This window comes from Canis lupus, chromosome 18 (genome assembly GCF_011100685.1).
Source record: "Canis lupus familiaris isolate Mischka breed German Shepherd chromosome 18, alternate assembly UU_Cfam_GSD_1.0, whole genome shotgun sequence".
NCBI lineage: Eukaryota > Metazoa > Chordata > Mammalia > Carnivora > Canidae > Canis > Canis lupus.
This window is the reverse complement of record NC_049239.1, coordinates 50,186,184-50,203,009: the sequence shown is the minus strand read 5'-3', so window position 1 is coordinate 50,203,009 and position 16,826 is coordinate 50,186,184. Positions and strand designations below refer to the sequence as shown.

The 16,826-nt window shown below is 49.8% G+C and overlaps 1 protein-coding gene across 6 annotated transcripts in view; it reads right to left on the bottom strand.

The window, feature by feature from the left end:
* Positions 1-8,352: 8,352 nt before the first annotated feature.
* The window catches only part of KMT5B (lysine methyltransferase 5B), a 55,765-nt gene continuing 47,291 nt past the window's right edge, over positions 8,353-16,826 (bottom strand). For all 6 annotated transcript variants that reach the window (XM_038563706.1, XM_038563704.1, XM_038563703.1 and 3 more), the window contains one exon: positions 8,353-12,501. In XM_038563706.1, the coding sequence (XP_038419634.1) occupies positions 11,018-12,501 (1,484 nt within the window). In that variant the 3' untranslated portion in view covers positions 8,353-11,017. The remainder of the gene's footprint in view (positions 12,502-16,826) is intronic.

The following is a 16,826-nucleotide window of genomic DNA, read 5'->3' as shown; positions in this document are numbered from 1 at the left end:
CACACCCTGGGCCCTTCACAGGGCCTGTTTCCATCTCCATGTTTCCTGGCTGGACAGATGGGCCTGACCCTTGTGGCTGCGTAGGAACCCCCAGAAGCAGCAGTTTCTGTGAAGGCAGGTGGGCCAGGGGGCCAGCCAGAGGACAGTGTGCTCCCTCCTGGTGGGTCCACCGCACTCGCCTGGCATGGAGGCTATGACAGTGGCAGGTGCCCTCAACCACATGTCCCTTGGCCACCAGCCCTTTCCATCCCAGCCCTTAGGCCACATTCCCAGGTCCAACATGGAGCAAGTGCTCTGCTACCTACTTCCAGTCCTTCCTCCGCTGGGAGTCACCAGGCAGGATGAAGAGGGCGTGGGGCACAGGTTGGGCATAGCCGTTTTGCCTGGCATGGCCTCTTCACTGAGGGGGAGGAGAGTGTGTCCCAGGCACCCCCGAGGCTGGTGGCAACCTGAAGCTTGGGCTTTTCTGGGGCACCTGAATCCTGCTCTGCTGGCCAAAGGGGACGAGAGGTGGAATGCTTCTGGGATTTCTTTCTCCAGGGAGGAAGCCCCTTCCCCATCAGCCTGTGGCTTGCCCTAGCCTTCCTGGGTTGACACTGTCAGGCCCCAAAGACCCCATGGGGTTAGAGGGATCAGAGCTGAGCAGAGATGATCAGAGTGAGAGTGGGACATCTGGGAGGGTTCAGGAAGTGACATCTGCCAGGGGTCCAAGGGCTGAGAAATTGCTGCTCAAGTAAGGGTGGGACAGAGAGAAGGTCCAGGAGGAGGGAACAGCAAAGACTCCCTAACCCAAGCGAGCCCTAGGGCTGCTTACCAGCCTCACCCTCCATACTTGAAGCCACCACCCACCAGGGCCTCCCAGGGGTTCTGAGGAACTGGCCCAGTGTGGCAGAGTCCTGGGGACTTCATGACATCGGTGGCACTGTCCCACTCTGAGCCTGAGGCTCCTCTTCCCTCCCGGGAACCACAATGAGGCTCCCTGCCTGCCTATGTTCACTGTTCCCAAAGATCCGAGAGAGACCTTGGAGGCTTCACCTGATACTCTCCAGGGCAAGAACACACGCATGTCACTGTCGGGGAGGGGCAGGCAGGAAGGGCAGTTGAGCAGTGGCCTCAGTGCTGGCCAGCGTGTCTCACCAGCCTGGCTCCCTGCCATAGCTCCAGGGGCTGGAGGGTGTTGAACATTAACCTCTTTGGTGAGTGGCTCCAGCTAAACAAACACAAACACGTTGTCACAGGTCAATGGTAGCTACCCCCTGCCGCAGCTGCTGGGCTGATTTAATTGGATTTATTTTATTTTTTGAAATCGTAAGCAAATCTAAGTGACTATCACTGAGGCCTCTGTTAAAAGATCTGCCAGCAGAACTGCCCCAGTTTTAAGAGTCAACAATGTTGCTCTTTAAGTTGAACTGACTTTCAGGATCCTCTCCAAAGACAAAAAATAGTGCTTCCATCTGTGCTTTTCTTGTACTAAAAGCATATGCAGGAAAACTCTACTCTAGGGACGCCTGGCTGGCTCAGCGCTTGAGCATCTGCCTTTGGCTCAGGGCATGATCCCGGAAACCCGGGATTGAGTCCCACGTCGGGCTCCCTGCGTGGAGCCTGCTTCTGCCCCTGCCCTGTCTCTGCCTCTCTCTGTCCATGTCTCTCATGAATAAATAAATAAAATCTTTAAAACACACACACACACAAAACACTGCAGGGCATACAGTAATAAGGTCAAGAATCTGCTTTATTTATTTATTTATTTTTCCTTTAGCCAAGACCGTAGAAAAGACGATGTTGTGTGTGGACTACATCCAGCCACACCTGAGAACAGAACTAGGGAATGTCACTGTCCAGGGCAAAGGACCAAAGGGGACTGCTTAGCTACGAGCAAGGTGGGCCTTTCAGAGGCAGTGGCTGTGATCAGATGGTGATGGATGTTCTAGATCCACCGGATGAATTCCAGACAGTAGGGTTGCCGTCCAACGACCTGCACCGGCGCCCCCGGCCTCTGGCCTTCCTCGCTTCTGTTCTCGTGGCTTCCGTGGATGCCCCTGCTAGTGGCTGACTTGGGCCTCCACCTCAGCTCTCTTCTCTCTCACTTCGGCCTATGCACTCGCTGCTTCCTCCTCTGGCTTGGCTCTTCCAGCTCGGAGGTTGTTGCTAAGAAGAGGCGCTGAGGCCCAAACGGGTCACCGCCTGTGTTGGGCTCCAGGCAGGATGCCCGCCACAGCCAGCAAGGGGGCTTAGGCTGTCCGTGCTACTGGGGGTTCCATCGCCCCCTCTGTCCTGTGAGGAGCCTGGCCCTCCTCTCTGGCCTCCTGGGATGGCTGGGCCACAGCTGGGGCCAGGAGGAGGGGTGGGGAGCCCAAGTGGGGCTGACTGGGGGAAGCAGGAGAAACAGAATAGCCTCTGGAATTAGATTCCAGGAATCAAAAGTGACCAGTAGCTGCTATCCAATGTCTGTGGCCACACTGGTGCCCAGGCATCCTTTTGCTGTTCCATTTAATCCCCAGCCAGTTGGGCACAACGATCATTTCCATTTTACGGAACAGGAAGCCAAGGCTGCCAAATTAGGAGGTGGTGTGGACTGAACTTGCCCTGAGGGCACTGGACAAGAACCCCTGTTCCTAACCCCAGTGAGCCCCTGTCTCCCCACCATTCGCACCCAATCTCCCCAGACCACCTGGGCCTGCCCATCCCCATTAATCCTCTGGATTGGCCACCCTGAACTTCTCACCATTCTTCTCACCAGGCTCTGCTGCCTCTCTGCCCCTTGGGCTTATGAACTCCTATTCATACGAACTCCTCTGGAGCCTTCTTAATCTCACCTCCTCTTTGAAACCTGCCTCGATTCTCCAGCAGAAGTGACACCTCCTCGGTACTCCCTCAGTGCTTCCCACATACTTCATCGAGGCACGAATCCCGCTCCCTGCCAATCTGTGTACCTGCTACTTGTGAGGGAAAGAGCCGGGGTAGTGGGGGTGGGGAGGGGAGGCCCCCCCGTGCCTTTTGAGTGCTCTGCACCTATTTGGTGCTCAAGGTGAGAAGGTTGTCAAGGGAGCAGATAAATCCAGAAAGACCCCTGTGGAAGGAGGGCTTGGCTGACCTCTGTCAGCTTCGGCTTGAGGAAGAAAGAACTGGAATTGTTGTGGGTCCATCTCCAGTGGAGACCAGTTCCAGTGGCCCAGCGATTTGAAATCAGGATGGAAAAGGCTGTGACGGGGATCCCTGGATGGCTCAGCAGTTTAACGCCTGCCCTCAGCCGAGGGCATGGTCCTGGGATCCCGGGATCGAGTCCTGCATCAGGCTCCTTGCATGGAGCCTGCTTCTCCCTCTGCCTGTGTCTCTGCCTCTCTCTCTGTATGTCTCTCGTGAATAAATAAATCAAATCTTTAAAAAAAAAAAAAAAAAGGAAAAGGCTGTGATTGAAGGCTGTTTGAGCAGGTGTGTGTTTTTTTAATTTTTATTGGAGTTCAATTTGCCAACATATAGCATAACACCCAGTACTCATCCCGCCAAGTGCCCCCCTCAGTGCCCATCACCCAGTCACCCCCACCCCCTGCCCACCTCCCCTTCCACTACCCCTTGTTCGTTTCCCAGTTAGGAGTCTCTCATGTTTTGTCACCCTCACTGATATTTTCCCTCATTTTCTCTCCTTTCCCTTTATTCCCTTTCACTAATTTTTATATTCCCCAAATGAATGAGACCATATAATGTTTGTCCTTCTCTGATTGACTTACTTCACTCAGCATAATGCCTTCCAGTTGTTTGAGCAGGTGTTAACGGGAGAGGACGAAGGTCAGAGGCCCAGAGGAGGCCCATGAGCGCACAGAGGCCAGCCTATGCTCACTGTTGACTTGGGGACCAGGCCCCAAGTGGGGGCTCACGGCTCTCACTCCTCAATGACTCTGAAGTCAGTGCCAGTGGTACCTCTGCTTGACAGGTGAGAAACTGGAGACCACAGAGGACCTGTGTCTGTCCGTCCCCGCAGAGCTAAGGGAGGGCAGTGAGACCCACAGCACCTCTGCCAGCCGTGCCCGGGGCTGAGCGATTCCCAGAGCCGCTCTGGCCGTTTCTGGGTCCACTCGGAGGCTGCTCAGGCTGTCCTTGGTTCTCCCTTCTGACCCAAGAAGAAAAATGTGGTTTTAGGGGCGCCTGGGTGCTCAGCAGTTGAGCGTCTGCCTTTGGTTCAGGTCCTGATCCCAGGGTTCTGGGATCAAGTCCCACATCCAGCTCCCTTCAGGAAGCCTGCTTCTCCCTCTGCCTGTGTCTCTGCCTCTCTCTGTCTCTCATGAATAAACAAATAAATCTTAAAAAAAAAAAAAAGAAAAAAGAAAAAAATGTAGTTTTACTGGCAAGAAGAGGAAAGAAATGTCCTTCTGTTTGGTTTGCAGGAGACTGACCCTAGGCAGGGTTTTCTCAACCTGCCAGAGGTTAACAGCCACTTCCCATCAGCATCCGACTCCTCACCCCACCCAGGAGGTGTAAGGACACCCGACATGCTGCCGGGGAGTCAGCTATGCAAGAGTGTACTAACTCCCCAGCCTTGTGTCTGTAGCTTCCAAAGTGTGCACCCAACTGAGGGGACCTGGTGCTGCTTTAGGGGGTAATGCATAGGGTCCCTCCTGTGTGCCTGGGTGACTTTTGTGTGGAGTCACTGTCGAGATGGAGTCCAGCAACTTGCCAGGCTGGAAGAAAAACTCTTTCTCTGTCGTCTTTTTTTTTTTAAACGATTTTATTTATTTATTAGACGCACATACAGAGAGAGGCAGAGACACAGGCAGACGGAGAAGCAGGCTCCATGCAGGGAGCCCCACATGGGACTCGATCTGGGGTTTTCCAGGATCACGCCCTGCGCTGAAGGCGGCACTAAACCGCTGAGCCACCCGGGCTGCCCTTTCTCCGCCGTCTTGAGGCCTCCTCTTGTTGGACACACTCTTTCAGATAAAGACAAGTCACGGCTCTCGGGGTTCAGAAAACTCATGAGGCACCCTGTACACTTTTCAAGCCCCCTGTGTCTATTTGACTAATGGGGGCAGGTCACCATGCTTATCTGCATGATAACCCCTGGACAAAGTTCTCCTGTCCCCACCTAACTGCACGGACAGGAGGTAAGAAACAGTGATTGCCATTTGTCATCCATGGAGCTTTCCAGAATTAAGCTGGTGAAGGTGGGGCCTTGTGACTTGGGCTGGCCCCAGTGACCTTGGCTCTGTGACAGTCCAGGCATAGCTCCAAATGCACCCCAGGACCTTGGAGCTGGATCTGGGACTGACGTGTGGCTCTGCTGCTTGCAGGACCTGCGCCTGCGTGGCCTCGAGCAAGCTGACTCATTCACTGAAACGTCACTTTTGAGCATTTGCTCACCTCCCCAGGAGGCTCAGCAAGCCGCCCAGACCTGAGTAGGGTACCTCCCCGTGTTAATCCCCCACAGGCTAATGTTTCTGGCCAGGTTTGCTTGGTTCCCAGGACTCTCAGTGAAGGCTGTCTGCTGTCATCTTGAGTGAGCTCAGTTCTACCCAGCGTCTTCATCTCCCAGAACCAGGACGCTCTCCCCTTGGGCCCCATCAGGGAGCTTGTCATCACTTAAATGCAGCCCTTCCAAAGTTCCAAGAGCCCCGCTCCGACCTTGACCTCCTGTCCACCCACGTGCTTGTCTGACTACTGCTGGACTGCTCTCTGACGGCAGGAGTGCCTCCAGGCCTTGGGCGGCTCTACCGGCCAGGGGCCCACTTCTACCGTGGACTCCCCTTCCCTAACCTGCGCTCTCTCCAGGGCTCTTCATTCAAGCCCTCTCCTGCCCACCTGAGCCCTATAACCTGCGGACTTCCACCACCCCCCACCTGGCTGAGAGCCTAACACCTAGGCTGAGAAGTGAGGCCAGTGGCCTTGGCTCCACTGGGTGCCTCCAACACCCACTGGTACCTAGAAGGTGACTGGTCAAGATTTCTGTAACGAGTTATGCTGGGTTTCTATGGGTGGCTTGGTGGCTTGCTTTTCCTTTCTTGATTCTAAATCTCCTTCATGCTCCTTAAGCTTTGGGGGTTCTCACCTCCTCCTCCTCACTCTCAGGTGATCTTGCCTCCTATTTACAAACAAAATGGAAACTTTCATGCTGGCACTGGCTCCATCTCTTTCCTTCTTGTTACTTAGGAAGATAGGCCCAACCTAAGACCAGCCCTCCTCCAGATTCTGAATAACTTCCCCACCTTCCCTTTTGGGAACTCATTCCCTGTGGAAGCTTCTTGTGTTTGTCCTTCATTAACAATACGAATCACCTCCAGGGGTGTCTTGGTGGGTGAGTTGGTTAAGCACCTGCCTTTGATGATCCTGGTGTCCTGGGATCAAGTCCCACATCCCTGCTTAGTAGGGAGCCTGCTTCTCTCCCTCTGCCCCTCACCTCTGGTTGTGCTCATCCTCTCTTTCTCAAATAAATAAAATCAATCTTTTTTTTAAATTTTATTTATTTATTCATGAGAGACACAGAGAGAGAGAGAGGCAGAGACACAGGCAGAGGGAGTAGCAGGCTCCATGCAGGGAGCTCGACGTGGGACTCGATCCCAGATCTCCAGGATCACACCCTGGGCTGCAGGCGGCGCTAAACCGCTGTGCCACTGGGGCTGCCCCAATAAAATCAATCTTAAAAAAAAAACAAACAACCCAATAGGAATTACTTCCTTAACCCCACCTCCCCTTCCAGCTGCCATCCTTCCCTCCCCCTCACCAGCTTTCTTCTCTCCCCACTGGCCTGCTCCTCCTGGAGGTGGCATGTCTGGCTAGTTGCCCTCTCCCAGGTCGGGGGTAGGGGTGGCCAGGGGCTGTCTGCCCCCTTCTCCCCTAGGTCCTCACCTGCTTCCACGGCTTTAATTACACCCACCCCAAGGTCTCTCACCTCTTGCCTCCCCACCCCAGCACTAATACATAACAGGTGTTCAACAAATATTAAAGAAATGCAGCCGCACCCCTGTCACTCAGGGTCTCAGACGGCCACCCATCTGCCAGCCCTCTGGTGTGTGAATGTCCCCACAGAGGAGCAGACTTTCTGCAAAACGTGGAAGCACGATCTACTGAATTTAGCAGAAAAACTCACAAATTTGACAAGGAGAAAACAGGATCTGGCAACAGGCTTTTCTTTTAAAGAACATTACCCAAGTCATCACGGGAGGCTGTAGGCCGTCTTTAGTCCTCCGTGTTAGAAGCTTTCCAAAGGTTTCCACAAACACAAACTTCAGGCCCTAGGAGGTGGGAGCGGCAGAGGTGCAGAGAGAGGGGGTGGAGGCAGCCCTGGTGGGAGGGCCTCCTCCTGACAAATCAGAAGCCTCGCTTTGCCTCTGGGCCTCACCACTAGCGAATGCCAGCAGTGCCCAGGCGCTTAGGACCCGGGGAGGGAGAAGCTGCAGAGGCTTCCCGTCCCCTCCTGCCTGGGTAGCGCTCACCAGACCCCGGGGCTACACTAGGGCCGGCGGCTCCCAGCAAGCACCGGGTGCCTGCCCGTGCCGGAGCTGGCGCTCGAGGAACGGAGTCACACCAGGGCTAGCTGCCACTGGGTCGCGGACGGGAGAACTTGTTTCAGGGAAATGGCCTGAGCCCAGACACCAGGCTTGAGCACCTAGGGGTGCGCCAGCTCTGCAGCCTTTCCAGGCACTGGGCATCCAGCTGGTGCTGCCAGCCCAGCCTGCGCCACCTGCCCTGCCTGCCTCGCCGGGACAGGACGGGCTCACACAAGCTTCCAGTGACGTCGGGCATTGCGGAGAGGCGGTCTAGGGGGGTGCCAGGGCAGCTCCTTGACCCCGACCCGAGGCCAGGCCTACTTCTTCCCTCAACTGGGCCTCGCTACAGTAACCAGGACAGAGGAGTCATGCCAGCCTCTAGATAGGCCAGTTTTGTTCCATCAAGCGAGGGAAGAAACTGAGTACTCAGGAGTTGCACAAGTGTGGGGCTGGAGGGCAGTGAGGTTTGAGAGGAGCCTCCCCAGGGCACGAGGAGTGCTTTCCCTTTTTTTTTAAAGATTTTATTTATTTATGAGGGGGCGGTGCAGAGACACAGGCAGAGGGAGAAGCAGGCTCCACGCAGGGAGCCCGATGTGGGATCCGATCCCGATCCCGGGTCTCTAGGATCACGCCCTGGGCTGAAGGCGACGCTAAACTGCTGAGCCACCAAGGCTGCCCTTTCCTCTGGTTTCTAAACGGAGTGGCCCCGGAAGCAAACGGAGGCCAGAGGCTGGGGTGCAGGCAACTCCACACTTGCAGGTAACTGGACAGCTCCCAAACCTTTGACCTTACAAATTCATCTTGAAATGAAAACCTCGTGGAGAAAGTCACCCCTCTGATCGCTTCTTTGCAGATACAGCGAACACTGGCCAAATTGTTTTAATTTCCGAATTTATTAAAATGATTAACCTCAATACTGCAAGTGCATGTACAAAATATTTGTAAAAAATGTTTTTAATGAAACGTTAAAGAACTTACCTCAAATGCTGAAAAAGTCCTTTTTTTCATTCTTTCAGTACAAGGAATACATTGTATCTCAAAAGTATTACAACTCGGCAAAACAATTTAAGACAGTAATTTGAAAAATGATTGAAAATTGAATACTTTACATGTACTTTTATGATCATTTCCTAATTCGTACAATGCCAAAATCTTTACGAATCATTGCATAAGCTCAAGCTCAAAGTTGTATTGGACACAACCTCTTCTGAGCGGTCGCCCGCGTGTGGATGTTGCCACTCCACGCGGTGCAGTCTACGCAGCTCCGGGGGCCCTACCCGGTTTCCCTGCAGCGCTTGTGCACCCCGAACTCCCGAGGGGGGGCCGCCGCTCGGGCCCACGGGAGTGTCGGCCTCCAAAAGACGAGGCCGCGATACAGTTAAAACGAACATAAATAAGTTACTAAACTTCAGCTGAGAAATGGAGAAACGTGGGAAATGTGGTATTTTGTGACTTTTTCCTTTCCATGGGAATTCCTGAAATGGCTGTTGCTGGCATCCCGGGAGGCGGCCTGAGACGCGGGCTCTGCACCTCTGCCGAGAACACCACACTAAGACGAGGCTGGAGGGGGGCCACCGCTCTCTGGCGCTTTCCAGACCTTCCTTGGCCGCGCGGTCTCGAGGGCCTGGGGACAGACCCTGGGGGGCGCCGGCGGAGCCGGGTGGGGGTGCCCTGGGCCGGGGGGTCTGCGCCCGCCTCCACGCCACTACCTGAGGGGCTGCCCTGCGTGGGACAGACAGTAACGGGGCGACTTGGACCACAAGAGACCTCCCTAAAGGACGTGAGGAGAAACAAAATTCTACATGGCAAACACTTTTATGAATGTTACTCATTTCTACGTGGAACCTAACAGCAACCGTTTTGTGGGCCTCAATCTAAAGAGTGTCCCCGGAACCTGGAAACCGGGAGGAATCACCTAGAAATAACAGTAAGCATTGAGGTTTTCTCCACTGGACTTTTCATTACAGGCAGATTCCTTGTAATATTTTAAGACATGGGCTAACTTTTCTATAGACACTACACGAATCCCCTAAATTGATTTTACTCAGGAACACTGTATATCTGAAAGCACATGTACACATTTCCCAGAAAAAAAGAGACCCACTGGTGTCAAACACCTGCTACAGATTTATATTCCCAAATTCTTTGTCCAATGATTTGTAAAATAATCCAGACAAATGAAAGGTTGGTATTGAACATAAAGTAGTAATCAAAAATTTGCTCATTAAGTTACTTAAAATTAATTTCTCTTTTCAAAGTGCTTCAAAAAAACAAATTAAATCTGACTCCTCTTTTCATTTAACTGATAATATAGTCAAAAAATCTTTGATAGTTTCATACATAAACATAAGCCAAGAACTCCCACTGATGCAGTGCTTAAAACTATATATTTTATAATTTCCTATTTTATTGGCATGAATATTTCTAAACTTAAAAACCTTCCTGGTAAGTTCTTTTAATTTCTTATGACAAAAATTTCTCACAACACACAAATATTTACAACATATACATTGTTTTCAGTTCTTTACACTGAATTTCAAAGACAAACATTTTTATAGGTTACCACAGAACAAAAGCTGTGACTGTTTTTATTTCATAAACTATTATAAGTTAAAGTGAATAGAGTTTTTAATATTCCTTGTAGCATTTTACAAGTGCAACAGAAACCTTGAAGACCCAAATTAAGAGAGCTGTAGTTCATTAGATAAATGTTGCTTGTTGTCATCACATTGTTCACAGCAAAGTTTTGAAAAAATAAGCACCAATCATTCTTGCAAAGAACAATTTTATCTAAAAGGATTGAAAAGTGTTAAATACAAGGTCTTTAATTTACATGACAAGCAATAAATACGCTGTATTGGAACTCATCCTGCACACTGCTATCCTCGTACATATAATGTACTGAAAAGTTAGCGGTCACGCGTGTAATTGTACTTTTTTTCTTTTTTTTTAAAGTAACCAATTCGACTCCTAATTGATGGTTTGCTCTTTTTAGGCAAGGCCACAAATAGTACACCTGGGCCAGCAAACAGTGTGAAACTGACAAAACTCCGAGGGGGAGACATTTAGCAAATAAATCAAAAAGCCAAAGATCATTGCTGGTGATATTAGCATATACTAGAAAACCTTAATATGCTGCTACTATGATTTGTTTTAAATTATTGTTTAGTCATATATTAAAGAGCCAGTTGATGCTCTTAGTTTAAAAAAAAGAAAAGAAAATTGTGTAGCCACATTATTGTTTTCAACGTCCTGTGTGGAAAGTTGCTTATCACTGTACAATTTTGCTTGAGCCTTTATTTTACAATGGGGCTTTCCCTCTAACTCAGAATTGCACATAAGAAGGCTATTTAAAAAGTACAATAAAAATTTGCACAAATCAGACTTAGGGAGAGTCAGTGCGCTGTACACTTTCTACAGTATGACGCTGCTAAGTAAAGAGAGAAGGGAAGTGCGGCCGCTAGAACGTCTCGGGTGAGGAATAACTGGAATTTGTTTTTATTTAAGTAGGTTTCCCAGACCAAACTGAGACCAAGAGCTTATGCATTGAGCCTCAAAGACTGGTCTTCTCTCCTCCGGGAAGAAATGTCAATATCTATGGAGTCCTTCCCAACGATCAGCCGCAAGCGCTTGGCCGGAGGAAGAGGAATAAAGTCATCCTCGAAGTCCTCCTCGTAGTCCTCGTCCTCCTCGTCGCCCTCCGAAGAGGAGGGCTCATCTGTGCTCTCCTCCTCATACTGGCTGTAGTCATCCACTTCCATGCGGGACTCCAGCAGCGAGAGAGGGTCGCTGCAGCACACCCCGTTCTCGTGAAGCCCCTCTGTGTACGGCCCCCGACCTTCCTCATCCCGCTTCAGCTGGATCTTTAGTTTTGTGGAGCTGCTGCCTGACCCTGAGTTAAACCCATTATTGAGCTTTGCTACATACAGATTATTATCATTTTCATGGTCTTTACTTAACTTGATGCTTATTTTTGAAGAATTCATCCCATCATTCTCTTGGTCGTTTGTCTTGCTGCTGCTATCGTGACGCCTACGAAGAGTCAATTTGGGAATCCCAGAGTTATTCTCCAAGATCAACTGGGCATCATACCTTGTGATCCGCCTCTTCTTTTTACTTTTTGCAGTTCTGAAGCCATCTTTTGTTTTGAAGCTGTCAGACGTCACGACTGAACCGCCACCGGGTGATGGACTGGGAGCCCAGTCTGGGTAGCTTCCCGGTGTGGCCTCCGAGGCGCTGTGCTCCCCCGGCTCGCAGTGGGGCCCCAGCACCTCCGGTGCCACACTGGCTTCCCCAGGGGACTCCTGCCCTACAGCGGCCTCCTCGGCCTTGGCCACCTGTTTCACAAGTTTTCCTTGTCGCGATTTCTTCTTGGACAAACCACTGTCACTCCTTGGACACTTTGCTTCCCCCTTTTGTGCAGTTCCATGAGCCGGGTCTTCTTCCTGTGCCACGGGAGTTGGCTGCTCGCCACCGTCCGGGCAAGGTTCTGTCACGCTGCTTGTATAGCCGTCCAACGTATTTGGTTCTAGCTTGATGTCAGAAGGCTCCTTCGGGTTCATCCTTGTCCTGGTCGAGCGCCTGGTGGTGTAGGTGCAGGGGACGCCATCCCCGAGCGGCGGGGCGCCCCGGCCGGAGCTCTGTCTGTGCTCTCTCGCCGCGTGTCTAGTTAAGCACCCACTAGCTGCTGTGGCTTGAGCTGGTCCCTCTGGCTCCTTGTCTTTTTTAATGGGTAAGTTTTTATACAGAACTACTTTGGGCTCTTTAAGTACTAAGTTCCCCATCTCGAGTTTTCTCGAAGCACTCTTTTGCTCCAGCCGTTTGCAATGATTTCTTAATTTTATCTTTGAAAGTAAAGGCTTTGCAGGCTTTTTCAGTTTCTTTGGTACCCTGGAATTATTTATATGAGTTAGCTTAGATGAGGTAGAGTTGGAAGAAGCTGGAATTCTTGACATAGATTGCCTTGTTAATGTTCTGCTCTTGCTGTTCTTTTTCACACCAACTGAAGATTTTCGGTTAGGAGCTGTAAATTAAGGAGAAAAAAAAAGGATGAAAATCAGCCGTGGTAACACAGGAGTGCTCAACAAAACAGTGCCCACACCTGTCAGCTACGAAATGTTCAGATACTACCAGCACGTGCAGGACAGACCCCGTTCCATCTCCGCTGGCACGCGAGCACCCCCACACTACTTTCCTTAACTTCCCAACTGCTGCCTCCGAGTTACAGAGCATCTGTGTGTTTCACACAGCAAGGTCCGGGGTTCCACTCCGAGCCTGTCCACAATCTATCACAGTACTTGTCCACAGAAAGAATTTCTTTTCCTGAGTCATCTTCCCAAGTATTTTACCACATAAAAGATTTGAAGTAAATGAGGAAAAATAAGATTTTCTTTCACAAATTCTTAACATCATTTAAAATGGCTTTCTAAAATCCATTACTCATTAACTCAAAGGAAGTATAACACTCGACCAGTAATATAGAACAGAAATACATTATTAATGAGCTCTAACGGACACATTCTATTATCACAATGGTTTCTTTTTTTTTCTTTTTTAAGATTTTATTTATTTATTCATAGAGACAGAAAGAGAGAGAGGCAGAGACACAGGCAGAGGGAGAAGCAGGCATCACACAGAGAGCCTGATGTGGGACTCGATCCTGGGTCTCCAGGATCACGCCCTGGGCTGCAGGCGGTGTTAAACCGCTGCGCCACAGGGGCTGCCCCTCACAATGGTTTCAAACAAACAAGAGAGACCCTAAGAACCATATATTGTTTTTCAACAACGAACTTCACTACACAAAGTTCTCCCTCCAACTCCGTGAGGACCAGCAGATTTCCAAGGCAGAACTTGCTTGGCCCCATTCCTCCGGGGAACGCCTGCTACCAACATCAAACTACGGCAGGAAGAAGCATGCTACTAGAGTTACACTCTTGGGACAGAAGGGGATCTACCTTCCTCTGGACAAGCATACAGAAAGGCTGTGATGACCCTACTGGGAACAGCCAGCTGAGGACCAACATGACAGGTGATCAGATTTTCAAAAGGTTTACAGGTGACTCAAGTTTAAGCTGCTTCCATGGTGAGCTTCTAACCTTACCACGGACTTTCTGCTGCCTTTGTATTTTTCTCTCCATTTGTATTTTGGACCTATGTATGATAGTGTTTTACAGTAATTTCTCAATTACTTATAGGTCCCCTCAGACCCTACCTGAAAACCTCTTCCTATCAAACTACCCTTCAGTCATTCACTAGGGAAGCTGGGATGACCAAACTAATAATTCCCACTTCTCACAAGAAAACAGCGAGAGTAAAAAGCAACTATGGGTAAATCCAGCACGCTGCCCAACAAAGACTGTTGTTAACTACATGCCCAAGGGTTGCCAGGGCGACTGGTGTTCCTTCTGCATGGCTAAGCAAGTAAGTTACCATTAGTTAGTTTTTATTGGGCGAGAAGAGCAAGAATGCATTAAAGCATTGCAAAAATATCAAACCACCAAGAATAGAAGGCTCTGTACTCAAGAAAGGTGTCTCATAAATGGCTTTGGGGTACCCAAACCAGCACAATTCCCAGGAATGAGATCCCCCAATCAGACCAAGAATGTGCTTATTTATCCATGTGGGCTACCGCCCCAAAACAGCCACTTATTTTTAGAATAGTAGGAGTCATGGTTTGGATGTCATTCAACTGATGTAGCATGAATTGGAATTAAATAGAACAGCTAGAAATTATTTTTTAAAATACAAGGCTACATAGGGCATTCTTTTGTTAAAGGACCTCTTTATGCTTACAAGGCTTCCTACAAGGTAGACTGAGGAGATGTGCTTGTTGATGTAAATGCATGTCAGGGTCCCGTACTTGGCTTTCTCAAATATGGCTGTGAAGTCCTTTGGCTCTTCAAGGACCAAACTTGGTGGTTCTTAGCCTTACTATTCCTTTGGCCATTCTGTTCTCATTTTGTACATGCAATCGCCCCTTCACAATGAAAACATATACACCAAATGCTTGGCCACAATCCCCTGCAATTTGGATCCAGCCTGTCCTTCTATGGAGACAACCTTTGCCAGTCTTGGAAGACCTTCTTGGCATGAAATCCAGCAAGCACTTTCCAGTTCTTCCCCTTCTTCTTTCTCTGCAGAATGTGACACTACTAACCACTTTCTTCCTTGAAAACCCGTCCCGTTGGCTGCCCACAGGAGCACACTCCCCTGTCCTTCCATCTGCCCCTTCAACTGCGCTCGCCGGGCCTCTGCTGTCCTAGCCCCTTTGGAAACTACGTTCATTCTCTGGGTGGTAAGCATCTATCCCCTTCCCCCATATGGCTCTTGCAACTGAAGCACTGGCAGCTCCCGAATCACTTTCTCTAGCCTCTCTCCTAGATTACAGATGCATATTGCCAGACACCGCTAGCATCTAGATCTTACTGAGGATGGACTCCTCACACTCCACATGACCAAACTGAACTCACCATCAAGCTTCACAGCTGCTTCTCCTTCTAAGTTCTCCATCCTGCTCAGTAACACCACCATCTGCCCAGCTGCCCAAGCAGATAGTGAGGCGACTCTAGGACTCTTGCTTTCCCTGACCGCCTCACCCAATTAGCCATAATGTCCCCGTGGATTCCACTCCTGCAGCACCCCTGTGGCCATCTACTTATCTTGGTTCACACTCCCCAGCCTGAACCATGGCAACAACACCCCTACCTTTTCTCATCTCTCCCATTGCTTCCCCAACATCCTGTTGTCTACCATGTGCCCAGAATGATCGTCCTAGTATAACATGTCACTGGCAGGCTTTAAAACTTTCAATAACTTAATGCCCTATGAATAAACCCATAATTTTAAACAATGGTCATATCTCTTTTCCACCCTCTACTCCAGCCATGATGTACTTTACTTATTTGGGCCCTACTCTCGTCCCTACAGCTCCATTTATGAATTCCCTCTGCTCTCAACATGCTTTACTTGGCCAACCCCCCATCCCCTTTAAGACTCAGCTTAGGAAATGCTTTGCTCAGGGAGCCTTTGCGACGTTTTACAAATGACAGGTCACCCTTCCTCTGTATTCTCAGAGCACCTGAAATTCTCCTTACTCCAGCTTGTATTTTAATCTATTAGGCGAGTCTCATTTTATGGTGATTCTGAATCCACCCCTGCTTCCAACAGATTCATTGTTAGCTGACTACAGTGAACCACTGACAAAGCACTTGTGTTTGTGTTCTAAACAGCACAAAATAAACTGTATTTGATGCTATGTATTACTTCTATAGAGATCTCACTTTCGTATGTTCATGTATTGGTCTAGTCTCATTTTAAAAACAGTATCTCAACAAAAGCCCAGCTAAGAGGTAAGTTCATTAAGTCAAAGGTCAGAAAAGACACAGACAGGCTGGGGAGGAGACATGTGAGCAATGTGACTAAGATGGGAGCCCCAAGGGTGCCCAAGGGCTCTTTTCTACCAGATGGTTTACCCAGTCCTCTGGGTGTTCAGGCTGACAGTGATGGTAGGCTAGAGAAGGAAGACAGTAGCCACAACACAAGCTAATGGAAGTCTGTCAAGAGACTGAGGATTTTGACAAAGTGGAGATCAGGTATTGCGGCTCCGCGGGTCCCAGTACTGCCACACATAGGCGACTCTCTGGCCTAGCGGTGGGGACAAACCCCCAGTGCATTACCTAAGACAGTAATTTTATTTTTAGCAATTATTATGTACTGGTGCTATGCAAAATAGACAAACCAGTTATGATCTCAATCCTAAGATGCATTCTTTGTAGTAAGTGCTATTAAATCCATGTGACCACCAAGCTCGTATGGACGAGCATGTCTAAGATCGTCCACCTGGTAAGTGGAAGAGGTGCGATTTGGACGGAGGTCTGTGGCTTAAGATCCACTGTATTAAGTAGGCCACAGAGTTACAGTGTGGGTCCCAACTCCTGGGTAGAGGGCCCACGGCATGGCCATCACCATCATTTCAGGGTGTCCTCCAAATTGCAAGGCAGCCCTGTGTGGGTATCAAGAATTACAGCCAGATATAAGAACAGCAAAACAACATCAAAGCTTCCCGCACGCTCGGGCTGGGTTCTGTACGGAGAAGTCCTGGAAATGCACTCTATCAACGTGAACCAAGGGAGTGTGAGGGCCATCCACAGCCTGGCATCTTCAGAAGTTGAAGATCCAGTAAACCCTGAATAAGACTTTAAAGAGTTCACTTCAAGTTTGTCAGGCACAATAAGCATCTTCCATCTCACGTGACCAACACATACTGGCAGTGGCTGCCTGGAGCAGGGTGTTGGAAAGGACTCTGAAGCAGCCTGTAGGCTCATCAGCAGAGAGTATTCGGATCAACAG